Source organism: Colobus angolensis, unplaced genomic scaffold, assembly GCF_000951035.1.
Source record: "Colobus angolensis palliatus isolate OR3802 unplaced genomic scaffold, Cang.pa_1.0 Scaffold23, whole genome shotgun sequence".
NCBI classification, from domain to species: Eukaryota; Metazoa; Chordata; class Mammalia; order Primates; family Cercopithecidae; genus Colobus; species Colobus angolensis.
Genome location: NW_012115488.1, coordinates 9,144,383 through 9,165,131, shown reverse-complemented (window position 1 = coordinate 9,165,131; position 20,749 = coordinate 9,144,383). Strand labels below are relative to the sequence as shown.

General features: G+C 39.1%; 1 protein-coding gene across 1 annotated transcript in view; it reads right to left on the bottom strand.

Annotated features, from left to right (window-relative positions):
- POLR3G (polymerase (RNA) III (DNA directed) polypeptide G (32kD)) overlaps positions 1-20,740 on the bottom strand; it is a 41,083-nt gene extending 20,343 nt beyond the window's left edge. Inside the window, exons 1-3 of the mRNA XM_011944315.1 lie at positions 20,587-20,740; positions 9,660-9,819; positions 7,160-7,330 (exon numbers count right to left, since the gene is read on the bottom strand). Coding sequence (XP_011799705.1) covers positions 7,160-7,330; positions 9,660-9,776 — 288 coding nt within the window. The 5' untranslated portion in view covers positions 9,777-9,819; positions 20,587-20,740. The remainder of the gene's footprint in view (positions 1-7,159; positions 7,331-9,659; positions 9,820-20,586) is intronic.
- Positions 20,741-20,749: the final 9 nt, after the last annotated feature.

The following is a 20,749-nucleotide window of genomic DNA, read 5'->3' as shown; positions in this document are numbered from 1 at the left end:
CCTGGGAGGCGGAGCTTGCAGTGAGCTGAGATCCGGCCACTGCACTCCAGCCTGGGTGACAGAGCGAGACTCCGTCTCAAAAAAAAAAAAAAGAAAAGCGAAAGGTAATACTAAAGACGAATAGATAAAAATTAGGGACCAAATACGTAATGATTTTTCTTCTATGTCAAAAATATGCTTCTAAATAATACAACCACGTATGACAGAAAGGTAACTAAAATAAGCAATAGATCAGAGACCAAGAGATCAGGTTTTTCTAGGTATTTTAACTGCTTGACTTCAGGTCAAATGTTTTAACTAATCTTGCCAAGTTTTCCAACTGTAAAACGAAGTCAGCACAAATAAGAGATTCCTAGCATTTGTAACACAACGACTTCTTTTTAAGAATTTTCTCCAAAACAGATTCCATATTTTAAATAATTTTAACCTTCAGTATACCAGAAAAAAAAAATTTTTAGTCTTTTTCCTCTGGGTACAATAGATCATTTTTTATATTTTAAAATATTTTTAGGTTAATTTCAAATAATGAAATACAGAGAATAAATAAAAAAGATAACAGCTAAAAGAATAGCTATTGAAAACTAATCATTGGAACTCAATTAAAAAGGGGTAAAGGATTTGAATAGACATTTCTCTAAAGAAGATACAAAAATGGACAAAAAGCATGAAAAGATGTCCAACATCACTAATCATTACGGAAATTCAAATCAAAACTACAATGAGATACTGTGTTACAACCACTAGGATGGCTAGGATCAAAAAAACAATAAACATTGGCAAGGATATGGAGAAATTTGAATCCTCATATATTATTGATGGGAATGTAAAACGGTACACCTGCTTTAGAAAACAGTTTGGAAGTTCCTCCATATGTGAAATACAGAGTTACCATATGATCCTATGTGCATACCCAACAGAAATGAAAACAAACGTTCACACAAAACATGTACATGAATGTTCATGACAGGATAACTTATGTAATCCCGAAAGTGAACTGACCCAAATGCCCATCAAGTGATGAGTGGATAAACAAAATGTGGCATATATCCATACAGTGGAATGTTAGACAGCCATAAAAAGGAATGAAGCACTCATATGTACTAAGCCATGAATGAACCTTGAAAACATTATGGCAAGTCAAAGAAGCCAGTCACAAAAAGACACATATTACAGGATTCCACTTATATGACATGGTCAGAACAGATAAGTCTCCACAGACAGAAAGCAGATTTCTGGTGCCACGGGTTGGAAGGAGGGAAGAGTAGGGACTGACTACTAAAGGTTACAGAATTTCTTTTCTGGATGATGAAAAGCTTCTAAAAAATTAGATAGTGGCTGGGCATAGTGGCTCACACCTGTAATCCCAGAGCGACTGGGCGCAGTGGCTCACACCTATAATCCCAGCACTTTGAGAGGCTGGGGCAGGTAGATTACTTGAGGTCAGGAGTTCAAGACCAGCTGGGCCAACATGGTAAAACGCCATCTGTACTAAAAATCCAAAAACATTAGCCAGGTGTGGTGGCGTGTGCCTGTAATCCCAGGTACTGAGATTACAGGTACTGAGATTGAGGCAAGAGAATCCCTTGAATCCAGGAGGCGGAAGTTGCAGTGAACCAAGATCATGCCACTGCATTCTAGCCTGGGTAACAGAGGAAGACTCTGTCTCAAAACAAACAAAAATTAAACAGTGGTGTTGGCTGCATAGCTCTGTAGCTATATTAAAAGTCACTGAATTGTACACTTCAAGAAGTAAATTTTACACACATGGATTATGTCTCAGTAAAGCTGTTACTTAAAAATCATAAAACTAGGCCCAACACAGTGGCTCAGGATGTAATCTCAGCACTTTGGGAGGCCAAGGCATGTGGATTGAGTCCAGGAGTTTGAGACCAGCCTGAGCAATATGGTGAAACTCCATCTCTACAAAAAATACAAAAATTAGCCAGGCATGGTAGCTCATGCCAGTGATTCCAGCTACTTGGCAGGCTGTGGTGGAAGGACCGCTTGAGCCTGGGAGGTGGAGGCTGCAGTGAGCTGAGATTATGCCACTGCATTCCAGCCTGGGTGACAGAACAAGATCCTGTCTCAAATAAAAATAAATAAATAAAGCTATTGGAGATTTTACTAAGCAATTAACTATAGCAAATCCAAATTTATATTACATGTTTTACTGGTTTTGAAGTTAAATTTAACCAAAATGGGCAAAGTCATTTGAATGCAGTTTTCTGTGCATCAGCTGCCACACACAAACCTAGAATACATGCCTTCTGTATTTCCTAATCCCAGATTCCAAATGCATCTTTAATAGGTTCTAACTTATCATTTCTTCTGGTTCTTTTTCTCATACGTGTATCATCTAAATAATTTCAGATTACAAATGCTTATCACTACTTCCAAGTCTTCCTGTACTTACATATCTAAAATACAATACTTTAAAAAAACTTTCATGTCTCATACTTCTATTGAAGAGAGGATGGCCCAGCCATCTTCTTTGCTCTATACTTGCAAAATATTTTCATTACTAAATTTATAATCACCAATTAACATGATCAATCCAAAAAACAATTTCATGTCTATATAATCAATTTCCTTTCGATCTTATTGTCTCTGCCTTTATGTTCAGCATTTGCCAGTTACAAAACACATCAAAGTAATTTTGGTGCATAAATATCATAAAACAAAACAAAAACGATCACCTCATTTTAGCAAATGGGATATTCCAGGTTTTTGATACAAAGTATTACACGATGAGGTCTTTTTCAAAGATTGACCTGTACAAGGCCACCATAATTCCTTTTTAATTCTTGGAGATAGTGTTTACTCATTGATTCTTGAATTTGAGAAAATTCACTGAAGACAATGTCATCTGAAGAGTCAGTCTGAGATTTTGCTTATACAATCAATTTCATCATCATCATTAGCATCCAGAGAGCTATCTATCTCTTTGCATTTGTCTTCTGATTCATCTAAGAACTGTGGAACATGTTTTACTGTCAATTTTGGACATTATGAGCAGAAAATTAAAAAATTTTGAAATTTTCAATTGTATTAAATGAAAATTAAAACAGAGCAACTACAAATATAAGGGTATCTGAAGACTTTATGCCTTCTTAAAAAACAGATATAATACTTTGGACAATGCAACAGGAAAACTATATGATGACATAATAGTGATAATTTATTTCAATTGCACAGTCAATTCCATCATTCTCCCATTTTTTATATTTATTCTTTTTTTCAGCAGAGTGGGGAATGTCTGATGAATAATGATAAGGTAATATCTATGATGATGAAATAGGAAGGTACTTCAAGATAGAGAAAAAATAAGATCACTCAGATTCCACAGTTATCTTAAAAGGGTTCAATGGGCTGATATGGTATTCTAAGATAAAACGAGTTTTCCTTTTTAAGTAAATTTGTTTCTTCTTTATAAAACCTCTATGCAAGAATAAAAGTTATGAATATCAATCACACAAACAATAAGAACTGCTCCAAAAATACTGTCAAAAATTTATATTGAGTCTCACGGACACGGGTGCTATAGCAAGAATTAGTAAGCCAAATTCCATTTATTCAGTAACAGACCTATGGACGTATTTAAGTAAACGTATTATTTACATTAAGCTGTGAGGTTCTGAAAATGACTTATGACACCATCACCACTGTCAGAATCATGTTTCTACCTCAAAGGACCCTGTAGTTCAGGAACTTGAGCTAGAAACCACTGGACTGGACGATCTCTACATCCTCTTACAGCCAAAATTCACTAAATAATATTCATTGGTGTTTTTCCTTTATTATATAACAAATTTCGATGCAAAATACTAATCATTTCTATAATTCTACCTGAAAACATTAAAAACAAACTTTGAAGACATTGCAACATGAAATATGTTCATTCCATGCCTTCAGTTCTTTAGGACTGATCTCAATGCCCTGAGCCACCAGCCACTTGACTATCAGGAAGTCTTGAGCTCTCTCACCCTATTTGTCTGTCCTAGTGTCTAATGATTTAGTTCTTTACAGTAGCCCTTAAGTCTCTCTTTCCTAAAGAACACCGGTGGCAAGTGATGCACCTGGCGAATGCACAGTCATGCAGTATCTCTATCCGGAATATGATTGACAGTCGGGTGGCTCTGTTCAGTCTGGCCAATTCTTTTTCACTCATAGCATGGATATTATATAAATTTATACATGCACATATATACACATATTATATAAACCTATATATGCACATATAAACATATATATTTTATAGAAAAACCTTTATTTTTAACATGAGTGTGTTTTTTAAGCACACTATTATCAGGAAAGAGAGGTAAGCTGGGTGTGGCGGCTCAGGCCTGTAATTCCAGCACTTTGGGAGGCCAAGATGGGAGGGTCGCTTGAAGCTAGGAATTCGAGACCACTGTGAGCAAAAAAGCGAGACCGCTGTCTCTACAAAAACAATAAAAATAAAAAATTAGCCAGGCATGGTGGTATGTGCCTATAGTCCCAGCTACTCAAGAGGTTGAGGTAGGAGGATCACTTGAGCCCAGGAGTTTGGAAGCTGCAGTGAGCTGTGATCGTGCCACTGCACTCTAGCCTGGGTGACAGAGCGAGACCTCATCTCTAAAATACAAAATAAAACAATTAAAAAAAAAAAAGACAGAAGTAAACATGAAGATCTCAGGGAGAATGTACTTGTATCAATCTGGAAATTTCTATACAAGAGTTTTCCCCTGAAAGAAATAAAAGCAAAAAAAAACCTTATATTTTTAAATACTTTATTGCCTAGTTATCAAAGATAAAGTGCCCCTTAATCCAAGTACAAGCCAACCACTCCCACAGACCTACAACAGAATTATGGTTTTTTGTTTGGTTGTTTGTTTGTTTGTTTTTTGTTTTTAAGAGACAGTCTCGCTCTGTTGCCCAGGCTGGAGTGCAATGGCACGATCTCGGCTCACTGCAAGCTCCACCTCCCGGGTTCACGCCATTCTCCTGCCTCAGCCTCCCGAGTAGCTGGGACTACAGGTGCCCGCCACCATGCCCCGCTAATTTTTGTATTTTTAGTAGAGATGGAGTTTCACCGTGTTAGACAGGATGGTCTCGATCTTCTGACCTCGTGATCCGCTTGCCTCGGCCTCCCAAAGCGCAGGGATTACAGGCGTGAGCCACCACGCCCCACCGACATTATGTTTTTAATATCCCTGTCTAAAACACTCACATAAATGCTTCAATTATTTGATACACTTTTTTTTTTTTGAGACAGAGTCTCACTCTGTTGCCCAGGTTGCAGTTCAGTGACATAATCCCAGCTCACTGCAACCTCCACCTCCCTGGTTCAAGCGATTTCCTGCCTCAGCTTCCTGAGAAGCTGGGATTACAGGCAGGGGCCACCACGCCTGGCTAATTTTTGTATTTTTAATAGAGACGGGGTTTCCCCATGTTGGCCAGGTTGGTCTCAAACTCCAGACTTCAGGTGATCTGCCTGCCTCAGCCTCCCAATGTGCTAGGATTACAAGAGTAAGCCACTGCACCTGGTCTGATTTGATGTACTTTTAAATTTGATGTGCTTTAATAACGACCACATTCAGCTAAGTAAATCTGTACCATAGAGAAAAGATCAATTTTAAAAGCACTAAAGTATACCCTGCATTACTATTTTTTCTAATAAGAATGAATACTGATTAGTTCATTTGGTCTTTTTGAAATCTTTAAAATGAAAAGTTTTATTTTAGAACTCAAACAGATGAAAGCATACAACATATTCATGGAAGTTAAAAATTTCAGTATTAGGCCAGGCACGGTGGCTCACGTCTGTCTGTAATGCCAGCACTTTCAGTGGCTGATGCGGGCAGACTACTTGAGGTCAGGAGTTCCAGACCAGCCTGGCCAACATGGTGAAATGTCTCAACTAAAAATATCAAAATTAGCTGGGCATGGTATTGCGTGTCTATAATTCCAGCTACTCAGGAGGCTGAGATGTCAGAATCACTTGAACCCAGGAGGCGGAGGTTGCAGTGAGTCGAGATTGCACCACTGCACTCCAGCCTGGGTGACAAGAGTGAGACTCCATTCCATTACAAAAAAAAACAAAAACAATTAAATATTTTTGAGATAAAATATCTCTTATCAAACCATTATATAACTCAAAGCAGCTATGTCTTGAGAATTAAATGAATTTGTCTAAAATGCTTCTTATAAGTGCATGCTAAGATCATTACACAAGGCTTCCTTTTTTGACCCAGCCAATTCAAACTATTCTAGAGAGAGGAAAAATGGAATGTATTTTTAATACTAATGGAATGAGATGACACTATTAATTTCTCATGTTTTAATGATGTTGTTTCGAGAACTCAAAGATGGTATCAGTCTCTCTAATTTCAACAATCAAGGGCAGAAAGTGAAAAATCAATATAGTACTGCTGTGCTAAATAGCTACGCAGGAATCATTTCCTTTCCTATAAAACCACTTCCCACTTCTAGTCTGAGACTGTTGAGCCCTCTCCAACTATAATGTTTCCTTTCTTCCCTAAGCAGCACTAATGAACACATATTTTACATCATATCAAATACCTAAATGATAAACCAAACAAAATCAAGTCTTAAAAATTTTTTTAACCTAAATATTGAATAATTGGAGACATGCATAAAGGTCTATGTATAATGATAATAATCACAGCATTATATATACAAGCAAAAAACTGGAAATAATCTTTAAAAAGCAGGAAATTAGTTACAGTTAATAATATTATATCCACAGAGTAGACTAGCAGTCATTAAAAGTCATGTTTGCCAAGAATAATAAGGATATGTGAAAATGCTAATATGCTACTGAGTGAAAAAAGATACAAAGTAATATGAATCTAATTTTGTAAAGAGAATATACATGCATAAGAAAAAATCTGGACTATATAACAAAATATTAATAGTGGTTCTCTAGACATAAGCATGGGTAATTTTTACTTTTCAAAATTTTCCTGTTTTTCATAATTTTCACTGGACATATAAAATTATTGTGAAAGCTATTTCTAAAGATAAAATATCAAAGTTTAAAGTATTTTTTCTGTTAAAGCAACATAAATATGCTTTTTCAAAGTGGTTGATAATTTTTGATTGAATAGAATCAATCAACATTCAATGATTATATATCTTGTGCTTAGACACTGTTTCATCTGTATACATTAAGACACATAATTAAAGATTCCAATATGGTACCTTGTCTTTCTTCAGGTGTTTCAATAAAATAAGGCATTCTTTTCATTGTTTCTCTCAACTCCTGTTTCAAAGCCAGCATATAATCTTCACCTTCTCCTGTTTTCAGTGGCACTGGTTTATAATCTGTATCCTGTTTAAATTAAGAGACAAAGGTTTTTTTTCAAATCAATTATGTATTTTAATATCCCTTTTATCTGTATTGTAGAAAAGAGCAGTTTTATTGAAATACTGTGTTTTACAGGCACTAAGTTTTACAATCAACTTAAAAGATGAACTTCTGTAGTCTATTTAACCTGTTAACCCATTTCCTACTTTGCTCTCATATTAGAGGTAAAAAAGATGCATAATTTTCCTATTGGCCCTGAAAACTACACCAATAATCATTTTGTCATACAGTCTGTTGACCTATGTGATTATCTACCTTAAAGATTAAGATACCAGGCGGGTGCAGTGGCTTATGCCTGTAATCCCAGCACTTTGGGAGGCCGAGGAGGCGGATCACAAGGTCAGGAGATCGAGACCATCCTGGCTAACACGGTGAAACCCCGTCTCTACTAAAATTACAAAAAAAAAAAAATTAGCCAGGTGTGGTGGCGGGTGCCTGTAGTCCCAGCTACTCAGGAGGCTGAGGCAGGAGAATGGCGTGAACCTAGGAGGCGAAGCTTGCAGTGAGCCAAGATCGTGCCACTGCACTCCAGCCTGGGTGGTGACAGACCAAGAATCCGTCTCACAAAAAAAAAAAAAAAAAATTAACATACCAAAAAAAAAAAAAGGAAAAAGAAAAAGAAAAACTAAGGTACCCAAATGAGAGCAGCTGCTTTAGGTCCTTATTAACCTCAACTAGTGGTGATGTTATTGGAAAAAAATAAATAAAAAAGCAGCAGCTATCATTTAGTATATGGTTACTATGATATATTCAATATCCAATATCTATTATCTCATTGAAAGGACTACCAATATTTCTCCTTTTACAGTGAAGAAATTGAGAAGTGAACAATTTATAAGCCCATTGAATGAATAAATGGCAAGATGGAGTTTGAAGCTGCATTTCAAGTTTTTAAAATTATACACACATATACATATACACAAATATGCATTTGTATGTGTGTATATATTTACACAAATATATTCATTAACAAGTGGATCTCTAGGGTACATAGTAAAGACATTTCTGGTTTCAGAGAATAAAGATAAGGTACATTTCAAAATTTGATTAGGAATATATACACTCATGCTGCAACTACTTGAGTACCCAACATGGTTAGACTATAGAAGATACCATGATAAACAAGTCAAAGTCCCTGCCCACAGGGAACTTACATTCTAGGAGAGAAACACACAACAAATTAGCAAACAAATGAGGTGACATACAATTTCACATAGTGATAAATGACATAAAAATAAACGAAAGTGGGCAAAGGAAAAGTGACTGACAGTGCATGGAGGATGGAGGTGGAATCTACACAGGGTGAGCACGCGTGGCCTCTTGGGGAAGTCACATTTGAGTAGAAATTGCGATAAAATCAGGGAGCCATCCATGCAAAGAGAAGAGATGGTAGGGAACCAGCAGGCCCAAAGGCCTGAGGACACAAGGAGGCCCGCGTAGCTGGGGAATGAGGAGGACAGTGGTAGAAAAAGGGTCAGAGAGACATCAAAACGGAGAGATCAGGAAGAGCCTTTTACCCCATAGTAAGGAATTTTAATTTTATTCCAAGTATAAAGAAATACTACGTACTAACATCCCCAGTGTTTAGAAGTAATCTCCTCATACATGGAAAAGAGCTTGTTTTAAAAATCACTGTAAAGTGACATTATGCCAATACCTGAGATATTTGTCTTTGTTTTTATGCTGCGCTGAATATCAAAAAGGTAAAATATCAACAGCAAAAAGCGGAGACCCCTTGTGTGAGATATCTAGATCACTGGATACATTCTAAACTAAAGTGAAAACATTATATATTATGCAAATTTAGCTTGCAGCATACTCACTAAATTTTAAAACAACACTAAAATAAGCAAAAAAGTTCAGTAGGGGACAAAGTCAAGTGGCATACTAAGGAGCAAACTTAAATTCCATAGATACAAGATGAGAAGAAAATCATTAAGTGAAGGTGCAATATGGTGGGAACTTAGAACCATTATAAAACCTAATGACTTTTAAAACTATTATTTTCATATTGGAATTTATCAGTAACACCAACAGGAGTTGTAAGAATTGAAAACTAATTCTTTACTGGTTCACATAGTACTAAATATATTAATAGAAAAATGTATACAGTTTTGTTTTCTATATTTTAAGAAAGCAGATCATGAAAATATTTAAAGGTAAGTGAAACACATCTCCTTTACTTTCTTATACTTGAGGATACTATAATCATATATCAAGTCCTATATAGAATTTAATATTCTCTGAAAAATGAAAAAACACACTATGAGAATTCAACAGTTCATATACTTACAGGAAATAGTGGGGGTGGTTTCAACACTACATCAGGTAACTTTTCACCTTTGCTAAATCCAACAGCCTCAATATTAAAGGTATAAGCAGCACGTCCTCTTCCTTTATTCCCAGCCATCAGAAATAGTTATACCAGATGAGTAGCCAAATTCTGAAAGGCACTATTAATGATTAAGATTTACTGGATCACACATAAAAAAGAAATCAACACTTTAAAGCAAAATATAAAACTGCACCCCTTAAGTAGCATAGTTGATTTAAAATACTTTTGGAAAGCAAAACATGTGGAGAAATAAACATTTCACAAATAACTGTTGAATTTCTCACACTCATACATCTTTGGCAGGTAAGATAATGATGGCTTCAACTCCCTCACCCACTACTACTGCCCCACATCCAGACTGATGAGGAGAAGAAATCTTTCTTTTTCATATCAACATAAAAACTATTAGTCATATATACTTTAAGACTCTAAATGGTTTATCTTAGCATGTGAGTGTTAGGAAGAATCCCTGAGATCTAGTCCAATGTCTCCCTTTTAGAAATGGGAATGGTCGCTCGATGAGACTCCAAAGAAGCCTGTCCAAGAAAAAAAAATTCAGAGGAAAAGAGCTGAAATCATTAAAGTTATGATAAACCTGTACTCTTCAATTTTGGGGACAGGAGTGATATCACACATGCAAGTTGTACTGAACTTTTGAATCCTCTGATTATACTATGAGAACTGAGCTAGCAATGTAAAAACAGGGTTCCTTACGCTGGAGTTCTTCCAGTAGAAATCTGCATTCAACTGTAGTGATGATTATAATGCACACTCTTTACATCTCTTTTCCTGCTGATAATACTGAGTCTCATTTAAGCCTGTGAACCCAAGACAGAAACGGTATGTCCTCCAGTCCACCTGGAGGAAGTCAGAGGAGTGGCTTTGGTTTTGGCCCCATCAGCTCAGTCTCATTTCTGAATCTACTCACTCTCACTTGCCCTCCTTACAAAATCATGCAAGCCACAGTACTTCACACAGCTGTTCTACTCTTCACCAGGGTTTCTTGTCTGGTCATTAATGTCACCCCTCTTAGTCTGCCACATTAATGGTGAAGGAACACCACCTAAAACCAACAAGGTGCTACCTCTTTATATCAATTTTACTGTCTACAATTTGAATATATGCAGTTCTTTGGACCAAAAGGCTGAAAACTCCCAGCTCACTTTATCACAGGGTTAACACTACAAAGCAAGCGCCTCTCAGTTCTCAACCCTGGCTGCCATTAGAATCACTTGGGTAGCTTAAAAACCTAGAGCAATGGTTCTCAAAGAGTGCTGTCTGCAGCACCATCACTCAGAACTTGGTAGAAATGCAAACTGAGTTCTACCACAGACCTAAAGAAAAAAGAAACTGTGGGTGAGCCCAGCATTGGTGTTTTAAGAAGCCTTCCAGATAATTCTTATGTATGCTAAGTTCTGAGAATCACTGAACTGAACCAATCAATCCAGATCTCTTGGGGTGAGGATTGGGCAAGAGTCAGTTTTAGAAGCTTCCCAGGTGATTCTAACACACAGCAAATGTTAAGAGTACTGAGAGAACCGTTCTAGTGGAAGTCTCAGCTACTAAGGAGTAGTCGAGTTAAAATACACATGTAGAATCAAGGACTTCATAGGTCTCATCTTTGAGGTTTAAAATTATACAAATTAGCCTTAGCAACTTAAAAATATTTGCCTTAAAGGTGAGATAACTGTAACTGCTGTAAATCTACGTAACACTTAGGATGTGGCAGTCCAAGTTTTAATTCATTTGCAAAGAATAGCAGTAACAAGGCACTGCACTTTTAGACAGCCAATCTAATTTTTAAAATTTTTTATTTATTATTATTATTTTTTTCAGATGAAGTCTTGCTCCATCACCCAGGTGGCACAATCGTGGCTCACTGTAACCTCCCTCCCTTGCTTAAGTGATTCTCCTGTCTCAGTCTCCTAAGTAGCTGGGATTATAGGACTTACTTTTGAATTTTTTTAGTAGAGACGGGGTTTCACCATGTTGGCCAGGTTGGTCTCAAACTCCTGACCTCAAGTGATCCGCCTGCCTCAGCCTCCCAAAGTGCTAGGATTATAGGCATGAGCCACGGCGCCCAGCCAATGACACCCTGCCAATGATGGCCAATTTTAATGTCCTTCTACACTTAAGGCCCCAGAAGCAAATCATATATTCAACATCTTTTTGTAATGAAACATTGTTTCCTGTTTTCTGTGAATTACTCAAGTAGAATACATGGCATTTGATTTGACATAATGGCTATGAAACTGAGAACATTTTCAGACATGATTTTGTAACTGCCCAAGGGGTTCACCCTGCCTGTTGTCTGGACAGAGCTGATTTATCAAGATGGGGTAATTGCAATATAGAAACAGTAATTCACATAGAGCTGGCTGTGCAGGAGACCGGAGTTTTATTACTCCTTAGATCAGCCTCCCCGAAAGCTCGGAGATTTTTTTGAGATGGAGTTTCGCTCTTGTTGCCCAGGGTGGAGTGCAGCGGCGCAGTCTCGGCTCACTGCAACCTCCACCTCCCAGGTTCAAGCAATTCTCCTGCCTCAGCCTCCTGAGCAGTTGGGATTACAGGCATGCGCCACCATGCCTATCTAATTTTGTATTTTTAGTAGAGACGGGGTTTCTCCATGTTGGTCAGGCTGGTCTTGAACTCTTGACTTCAGGTGATCCACCCGCCTTGGCTTCCCAAAGTGCTGGGATTACAGGAGTGAGCCACTGCGCCTGGCTGGAGATCAGAGATTTTACGGTTAATTTGGTGGGTAGGGGGCCAGTGAATTGGAAGTGCAGATTGGTTGGCTCCAGGATGAAATCATAGGAAGTCAAAGCTGTTCTCTTCTGCAGAGTCAGTTCCTGGGTGGGGGCCAAAAGATCAGAAGAGTCAGTCAATTGCTCTGGGTAGTGTCCCCTGATCCATCAAGAGCAGGGTCTGCAAAATATCTCAAGCACTGATCTTCAGTTTAGGGAGGGTCAGAATCTTGTAGCCTCCAGCTGCGTGACTCCTAAACTGTAATTTCTAATCTTGTGAATAATTTCTTAGTCCTACAATGGCAGTCTAGGCAAGAAGGAGGTTTGTTTTGGGAAAGTCTGTAACCGTCTTTGTTTTAAACCATAAACTAAGATCCTCCCAAAGTTAGTTCAGTCTATGCCCAGGAATGAACAAGGACAGCTTAAAGGTTAGAAGTAATACGGAGTCACAGTTAGTTTAGATCTCTTTCGTTGTCTCAGTCATAATTTTGCAAAGGTGGTTTCACGCCCAAGAATGAACACGGACAGTTTAGAGGTTAGAAGCAAGATGGGATCGGCTAGGTCTGATATCTTTCACTGTCGTAATTTTCTCAGTTATGATTTTTGCAAAGTTGGTTTCAATCCCTCCCTTTGGGTTTCACAGTTTTACATTATTCATTTTGTAAATTTATCCTTGCAGGCCTCCATATTTGAGTTTTCCTTCATAGCTGCTTGAACACTAAAAGTTGATTTGTCATCTTTAATGTTGCCATTTTAAACTACAACTCCATGCCTATTTTTTTTTTTTACTAATACTTACATTTACTATACTTACATACACAAAGTCAGTATAGTAAATACCCATATACCCACTACTTAGCTTCAAAATTATCAGTATATGACTATTGTACTTTCACTATACTTTTCTACTCCCATGCTTCAGATTATTTTAAACTCTTCAGTATGTATCTTCTCTGAGAGTTAAGGGCTTTTAAAAAAAAATCACATTAACATTGCATCTATAATTTTAACAATAACTCTATACCATCATCTTATATAGAACATTCACATTTTTTACTTATCACATAAATGTTTTTACAGTTAATTTGTTCAAATCAAGATATAAAAAATACATGACATTTTACTTTCTTTTAAACTGTAATCGTTTTCCTTTTTTTTTTTTTGCTTTTTTTCTATTTGTCTAAAAAACTAGGTCAGTGCCCTGTACAATGCTTCTTAAACTTTAGGTACAAGAGAATTACCTAGGAATCTTGTTAAAATGCAGATTTTGAATCAGCATTTTGAATCAGAAACTGAGAATCTGCATTTTTATCAAGGTCTCAGGAGACATCAACTGATTTGTAAACCATCCTTTGAAAGTAGCAAAGCTACACAATTTCCCGTATTCTGGATTTGACTGATTTATGCCTGAGATATGGTTTAACATATTCCTCTATTCACTGGGTGTATTTCCAATAAACAGGTAAACTAGAGGCTTAGATTAGGGTTTTTTTTTTTTTTTTTTTAAAGAATACTTAAAAGGGATGCTCTCTCTTTCCTTCTGCATTACATCAAGATGAACATAAAGTCTCACTCTTGGTATTGATCAGGCTGGTCATGGGTTCAGGTGTTGGTCTATTTCATTAAGTATAAAGTGTCCATCAGTTTTCACCTAATGATTTTAGCAGTCACTGATGATCACCACCTACATCCATTTTTCCATTATGAATTGCAAAATGGTGGTATACAAATTTTATCATTCTTTCTGTTTCATTAATTGGAATTCTACCAGGAATCAATTTCTCTTATCTATTATTTAGTTACCTTAAAATAAAATTCATACAGTAACGGTATTTATTTTAATAGCCAAGCTTACTCCAACTCTCTACATTAAAAAAGCAGGAAAATATCCAAATGGACTTGTTTCAATTGCTGAGTCACTAAGACATATGCTGAGCCTAGAGAAAGCATGTCTCCCAAGTATCCAAACTGCTGAGCAGAAGGGGTCACACCTTTCACTCTAAGAAACAATTACAAGAGCCCACTAGCCCTACTCAAAACCACTGGGCTGCACTCCAGTCCAGGATCTGCCACTACTTAAAGATTAAAAACAATTTCAGGTAAAGTTGACCAGACTTTCCTGATCATGAGAATTAACCAGAGGACCTGCGAAACACACAGTCCTAGGCTTTCTTCAAGCCTTCAAACCTACTATACCAGAATCTTTGGAGGTGGGCCCTGGAAAAGTTTGGAAAACTCACTCTAAAAAAAGAGGATACCAGCTAGCATGGCTTCATGAAATAGCTCTTGAAAAATAACAAACTTTACTGATTCTAAATTTCCATTTTTAATCAAGCAATCTTTGGGTGTATGAATTGCTATCATTAGCGAATGTACCACCCTTGACAGAAAAGTTTCCTAGTTTTTGACACATTTAATAATTATATGGCATTCCAGTCTACAAACCCATCTCTTTAAGTTTAGTTTTCATGAATCCATTCCCCTCTACACAGAGGAGCTGATAAATTCATTTTCTTCTCCTGCAGAGCTCAGAGAGAGTCCCTGGGTCCTGGTAAATATATCATGAAAGAAACGACCTACAAGTGAGACTGTGGTTGAGTTAACTCACACTGCCTCATTCCTTTTTCAATACATCAAACTCTTGAATAAAGGAGTTTTAGTGCTTTCTATATTTCCTCATGTTTCAAATCTTTCTCTACTTCATATGGCCCAATTTCACTGAGTCACTCATTCAACCAATATTGAGCATTCCAGGCACTGTGCTAGGAGATAGAGAGCACTGATCAATGCCTTCCTTCTAAATGTCACTTTCTTTGCAATTTCTCTACCATAATCCAGTTGTCCTTTTTCACCTCACTTCTGATTAACTGCAAACTTTGTGGTATCCCTTGTTCTTCTTGTTTAATTTATGGATCCACATTACTCATTCTAAAGCACAGTTTTGATTCTGCTACTCTCCTCATCTTCCCTCTTGGCTAACTGAATTAAATCCAAACTCCCTATTTACTCAGAGCCCTTTTAAGATGGTTGCACCCTATTTTCCTGACTCACTAGTCTATAGTCTTTTCTTGAATACCAGTCTTTCCACTGCAACTTACTCCCTCTGCCTCCCTGACTTGCTACATCCCTTTTCACCATAAAAGCCAGTTTAAGTCCCTCAGCAACCACAACAGTCACTTCATCCCACATTGCTCTTGGAAAGATCCTCCTGTTAAAACACATAGATTAAAAAAAAAAAAAAAATTCAGGTGATACATGTTACCACACTCATCAATTTTCAAAGAAATAAAGAGAATACCACTTTTGGGAAATGGACCTTTTCCAAAGGAGAGGAGTTTCACCTATGTTTTTAGTTTGTTGTTTGTTTGTCTTTCCCCCTCCCCGAGATGGAATCTCTGTCGCCCAGGCTGGAGTGCATTGGCGCGATCTGGGCTCACTGCAACCTCCGCCTCCCGGGTTCAAGCAATTCTCCTGCCTCAGCCTGCAGTGTAGCTGGGATTACTGGTGCCCGCCACCAAACCCGGCTAATTTTTGTATTTTTAGTAGAGATAAGGTTTCACCATGTTGGCAAAGTTACTCTTGAACTCCTGGCCTTAGGTGATGTGCCTTCCTCAGCCTCCCAAAGTGCTGGGATTACAGGCATAAGCCACTGCGCCTGGCTGTTTGTTGGTTCTGACTGTGTTAAGTAGAGATTTTATTCTCCCTACTGTCTATTAAGTAGAGATTTTATCCTCCCTACTGTCTGGCATAATGCTTCCTATGTAGCAACAGCTCTACAATTAATGTCAAGCTTACCCTATTTGTGCACTGTGATTTGAGGAGCAAATCTACCCACAGAAGTACAATTCAGTTAGCCCATTATTAAGGCTTTTTTCCCCCTTTCTTTGAGTGGGACCTACCTGCACACTGGAATCACTGGGAGGTTTTAAAGAAAAGAAAACCCAGGATTCACCCCAGAACAATAAAATCAGAAGCTCTGGAGGTACTATTTAAGCATTAGGACTTTTTAAAGCATTCCAGGAGACTACAGTGTGCAACCCAAATTAAGAACCACTGCATTTTTAGTAGAGACGGGGTTTCATCATGTTGGCCAGGATGACCTCGATCTCTTGACCTCCTGATCTGCCCGCCTAGGCCTCCCAAAGTGCTGGGATTACAGGCTTAGCTGGGCATGGCAGTACACGCCTGTAGTCCCAGCTACTCAGGAGGCTGAGGCAGGAGAATCACTTGAATCCGGGAGGTGGAGATGGCAGTGAGCTGAGATTGCACCGCTGAACTCCAGCCTGGGTGACAGAATCAGACTTCCTCTCAAAAAAAAAAAAAAAATCCGGGCGCGGTGGCTCACGCCTGTAATCCCAGCACTTTGGGAGGCCGAGGCGGGCGGATCACGAGGTCAGGAGATCGAGACCATCCTGGCTAACACGGTGAAACCCCGTCTCTACTAAAAATACAAAAAATTAGTCGAGCGTGGTGGGGGGCGCCTGTAGTCCCAGCTACTCGGGAGGCTGAGGCAGGAGAATGGCGTGAACCTGGGAGGCGGAGCTTGCAGTGAGCCAAGATCAGGCCACTGCACTCCAGCCTGGGTGACAGAGCAAGACTCTGTCTCAAAAAAAAAAAAAGAACCACTGCAGATTAAACCTCCCATTTTACAGAAAAGGAAAGTGACACCCTAAGCGGTTACTTGATTACCTAAGGATGCAAAGCTAATTCCTAACAAAAGCAGGACAGCTTTAAGGCCTCAGAAAACCTTTCCACTATTCTTTCATTTGCATTACACTTCAGGAAGCATAGTCTAGGCTGGTTAGAAGACTTTTTTAATCCCAGGGAGGTCTTTATTCAATGAAGTGAATTAATAACTGCAAAACAGACTCAATTAAAAATGTAAAATCAGTAGTATTGCCCCTTCCATTTCAGGATGTCTCCTGAAAATTCCTATTCAGAATTGTTCTGGGAGGCTTAAAAATGGGTATAGTTTAAGCATCCAAGAGCTGAAAAAGTCAATTTTATTCAACTACAAAAACAACCCCTAGCAGATGCTGAGCTTATCTCTGAAATTCCTCCTAGTTCTAACGTTTTATGAGTTATGATGTAACCGAAATGTCTTGTCCTCCACGTTTTACACAGTTCCTTGTACACACTGAGGCAGGAAAATAGGGTCTGGAGGCAGGGAACAAACAGGCTGATTCACACTTGAGCTATGACAGGAAATACCCTCTCCATAGGGCATATGCCAAGTAAGTGACTTTGTAACTTTACTTCATCCTCTTCGTTTACATAGGGTGTACACCAAGTAACTAAATGGAAACCCCTAGAGGGTATTTAAACCCCCACAAATTCTGTAAGGGGACCCTTGAGCCCATATGCTCCACCCACTCCCCCAATGGAGTGTACTTTCATTTTCAATAAATATCTGCTTTCGTCGCTTCATTCTTTCTTTGCTTTGTGCATTTTGTCCAATTCTTTGTTCAAGACGCCAAGAACCTGGACACCCTCCACCAGTAACAACGTCAGCTCCATCAACAAATGCACAGACAGAAGCAGACATAGAAGCTAGAGGAGGCAGTGAAAGTTAAGTCACAGTATTATTCCTGATGAATGACCCCTAAATTGCTACAATCAGGATAGGTATCCTGACCTGTCTACTTCCAATCCCCCATCTAAAAGTAGAGGTTTACCAGCTCTGTTCTCTCTCCCATGTTCTGTTTCTTCCACCTCTGCTTCAGTTCAGACCCTCTCATCTCTCACCTGGACCTCTAAAACAGAATAAATAAACTTCCTGTGGCCTGACTCTCCCTTTCAATCCACTCTGCAGTCTAGGGTATCTTTCTGGAATACAAATCTTGACATGTGACTCTCCTTAAAAGAGCTTTGGAGTCTTTCTACCTCTCACCACATGCACCCCACGCTGTGGCCAAATCAACCATTGCATGTCTGGAGTGCCCTTCCTGCCACATCCACCTAAGCCCCAGGTTCTTTTCAGATGCCATGCAAATGACACTTTCTCCATGACAATTTCTTCCACCCTACATGGAGATAGGCCTCTCCCTTCTCTGTGTTTCCCAAGTACTACTCTGCTTTTAAGCCCTTTTTACAATCATGTTGTAACTGTCAGCTCTTATCTGTCTCCCAGGGAGGCTCTTCAATCCAATCAAGTATTTATTAAGCACCCTCATCGTCAGGCTGTCTTCTATGAATTGAGAATACAGTAGTGAGCAAAACAAAATCTCTCCTCTCATGAAGCTCAGTCTGAGGTAAGAAACTGACAAAATATATTTTATAGGAAATGTCTGGAAGTGACAAGAAGAAAAATAAAGACAGGAAACATGGATGCTATTGTGGAAACGGTGGCTGAAGAAGTCCTCTCTTATTCAGTGATATCTGAGCATAAGCCTGACAAAAGTAAAGCAAAGAGCCATGCAGAGAATTAAAAAAGGATATCCAGTGAGATGTGGGATGCAGGCAGAGGGACCAGGAAGTGTGAAGGTCTCCTTGGAAACTTATTCTCCTTTTTATGTCCCCATTACTAACCAAAGCCTGGAAAAAGTCCACTCATTATTGGGCAAATTATTGCTGAGTTCATGGCCTGGTAGAGATATCACTCCATTTCACCACTAGTGGCTCACTTCTGCCTAAAGAAAAAGTACCCAGACTACTGAGGGCCCTATATTACTCTGCTGAGAATGCCCTAAAAGTAGTCTTTTAAGGCCTGCTCAAAAGCCACTCCTCAAGAATCCCTTCCATCTGTATTCTTATTGAATCGAGTTTTTACTTTCTCTGTGGTACATACCCTGTAATGCTTTATCTTGTAAGTAATTGTGTACAGACATTATCTTCCTTAAAACTCCTGAGAATCCAGATCATGACCTTTTTACACAATTCTGTTCATGAATTATCTAGCTCAGCGACTTGTGCATAAGGATAGCCCCCAACTGAGTAACCGAATAATCTCTACCAAGATTAGCAAAGTATTTAGAAAAGCTGCATGCCCACCAAAGACTTTAGGAGGCTAGGAAAAGAGCGGATACCTCTCCTTCCATGAAGGCTTATTAGTAGTTGTCACAGTAACAGTTTTCATAATTCTTTTGTAATGCTGTCTCATGAGTCTCTTTATCATTCTTCCTGGCTAAGTTGGGAGGTTAGTCAAGTTCTCAAGGGAATTTCTGAAGCCTAAATAGATGCTTCTGGCCGGGTGTAGTGGCTCACGCCTGTAATCCCAGCACTTTGGGAGGCTGAGGAAGGCGGATCACTTCAGGTCAGGAGTTCAAGACTAGCCTGGCCAACATAGTGAAACCCCGTTTCCACTAAAAATACAAAATTAGCCGGGTGCAGTGGCGGGCGCCTGTAATCTCGGCTCCTTGGGAGGCTGAGGCAGGAGAATCGCTTGAACCCAGGAGGTGGAGGCTGCAGTGAGACGAGATTGCGCCACTGCACTCCAGCCTGGGCAATAGAGGCTCTGTCTCAAAAAAACAAAAAACAAAAAAAAACCTAAATAGATGCTTCAATAGCTGGGAAGTGGGGAGTGGAGACAGTGACCTTATGTTAACAGAGCGGATGATTTATGTGGCTGGCGGGGCCACACCCAGTCATTATTCACTTTTCCCGTCCTCACCAGGTGCTCCTTTTCTTTATTTGAGCCTTTCTACCAACTCGCTTTACTTTCTTCCAAGGGCAGACCAAACCAAAAAAAAAAAAGAGGGTGGATACAGAATTTTATTTTTTAGAAGACAAACCATATTAACAACTTCCTTCCCTACGATATAAAATGCCAACAGTTACGAAAACAGATACTGAGTAGTCGGTCCTCAGCTGCAATCTGCGGCAATGACTAGTGCCTTAACAAATCATAAAGTCACTGGATTTGGAAAATAACCTACTATCAGTAAGAGCATAAATACCCTTCTAACTCACTGCAAACAGTCCCACGAGTGGAGACTGGGTAAGATCTGGAAATTCAACTTAAAAAATTCTGAAGGGAGCAGGACAAGGAGGGGAGGTACCAAGCTATCTCCAAACGCCCCTCAACCCAGAGGCGCTTTAATGAATCTCTACCCCCGACTTCCCCCACAACTTCTCCACAAGCCCCTTTAACTCCCCTCTACCCTCCCCACCCCTCCCAAGTCTTCGATTGCTTCCTCGGTTACCTGTTCCCTAAGTCTCGAAGCTTGGGCAAAACTCTGCAGCGGAAGCGCCGGCCGGCAAGAAAGGGCTGCTGGCAGAGAACACCGGCGCTCGAGAGCCGTTCGTTCCACCTCAGGAGAAACTCGCACCGCCCTCCACGCGGCCCCAGGACCGCGGCGCGAGCCC